This window comes from Myotis brandtii, unplaced genomic scaffold (genome assembly GCF_000412655.1).
Source record: "Myotis brandtii unplaced genomic scaffold, ASM41265v1 scaffold389, whole genome shotgun sequence".
Taxonomy (NCBI): domain Eukaryota; kingdom Metazoa; phylum Chordata; class Mammalia; order Chiroptera; family Vespertilionidae; genus Myotis; species Myotis brandtii.
In genome coordinates this window covers 2,657,545-2,658,968 of record NW_005364914.1, presented here as the reverse complement: position 1 = coordinate 2,658,968, position 1,424 = coordinate 2,657,545, and the positions used below count along the sequence as shown (strand labels likewise).

The 1,424-nt window shown below is 34.5% G+C and overlaps 1 protein-coding gene across 3 annotated transcripts in view; it reads left to right on the top strand.

The window, feature by feature from the left end:
* Positions 1–1,424, top strand: part of MSRB3 (methionine sulfoxide reductase B3) — a 184,235-nt gene that overhangs the window by 106,954 nt on the left and 75,857 nt on the right. For all 3 annotated transcript variants that reach the window (XM_014544936.1, XM_005872686.2, XM_014544937.1), the window contains exon 5: positions 263–291. In XM_014544936.1, coding sequence (XP_014400422.1) covers positions 263–291 — 29 coding nt within the window. The remainder of the gene's footprint in view (positions 1–262; positions 292–1,424) is intronic.

The following is a 1,424-nucleotide window of genomic DNA, read 5'->3' as shown; positions in this document are numbered from 1 at the left end:
CTTCTTTCTCTGAAAAACAAGTGAAAAGTTAATATCTTTTCCATATTGTGCTATCTCTATGGGTATCTGCATGTTTAGGGGACCTAGGGTAATGCATGCATTTAAAATAAATATCTATTTACATTTTTTAAAGCTATTTTACTTGTTGACCATTGTACTGAAATCTGTAACTGTTGCATCTACCCCTTGCCCTCCCCATAAAATAACAGTTATTCTTTAATAAGCGATTTTTATATTGTAAAAAATGTCTTTCCCTTTGCAGGTCAGAAACCAAATTTGACTCTGGTTCAGGTATGTTTACATTAATAATGTTATTCTGAGTATATTTTATTTACATTATTCTCTGAGGAGTAATTCATCAGATCAAGAACCATTTTGATTTTAAACAGACGAGGCAGTCTCTTTTCAAAACATGAACCCCACCTCAAAGCAGGGCTCTGAGCTGCTTGGAATCCTCACTTGAGATGTTCACTATGGGATTCTTGATAGTTCTGCAAGAAGCATTAATGCTCTCTATCTGCAGTTTTATTTTAAAAGCAGAAGTGGGGGTTGTGCAAAATCATTGCTCAAAATAGAGTTAGTCTCTCAGTGAACAAAGCATCCTGAATAGTTTGAAGATTCTCTGCAAGTGCTTTGTTATCAAATGTGGGTAATATTTACATCTAACCCAGTAAACTATAAAGAGTTTTAGCCAATAGAAATAGATATTTGTCTATGACTTATTATTTATTTTTTATTTGTTTTGTTGGGGGGGTGGGTAGTGGAAAACTAAGGTCACCTTAAGCCATTATTTGGTATCTATCAAAACAAAATTTATATTCTCACAAACAGTGGCATACCAGCCTCATTATTGGGTGTTTTCTTCTTGTTAAGCACGAATGTAGCCATATAATCCTTATGTTTGACTGTGTCTCTATGTCACTTGCTGAGGTCTGTGAGCCTTGGAGTTTCTGATGATGTTTACAATTAAAGCACAAAAATGGCTTCATGTATGGTGCAAGGAAATTATGTTCTTTCGCGAACTGTTAATGGATAAATAAACATTAACTTTCTATTCCAGGAGAAATAATTTGCAGAGAAATATGTAACTTATTAAATAAAAGTAACATTCCTACTTTTTTAAAATAAAGGTTTTTGTTTATTATGTCCACAAAGAAACCATATACACTGAGTGGCCAGATTATTATGACCACCTGACATTTGTAGGCAAATTAGCTATAATTTCGTGTTGAAGTTGCTAGAGGGCCAGACCATTATAAATAGGGAAGCAGGTTGTTTACCACGACAGTAGAAGTGATTCTTTTCTGAAGATATGGTTAAACAACACGATTTAACAGCCTTTTTACACACACACACACACACACACACACACACATACATACACACACATACACACACTGAGTGGCCAGATTATTATGACCACC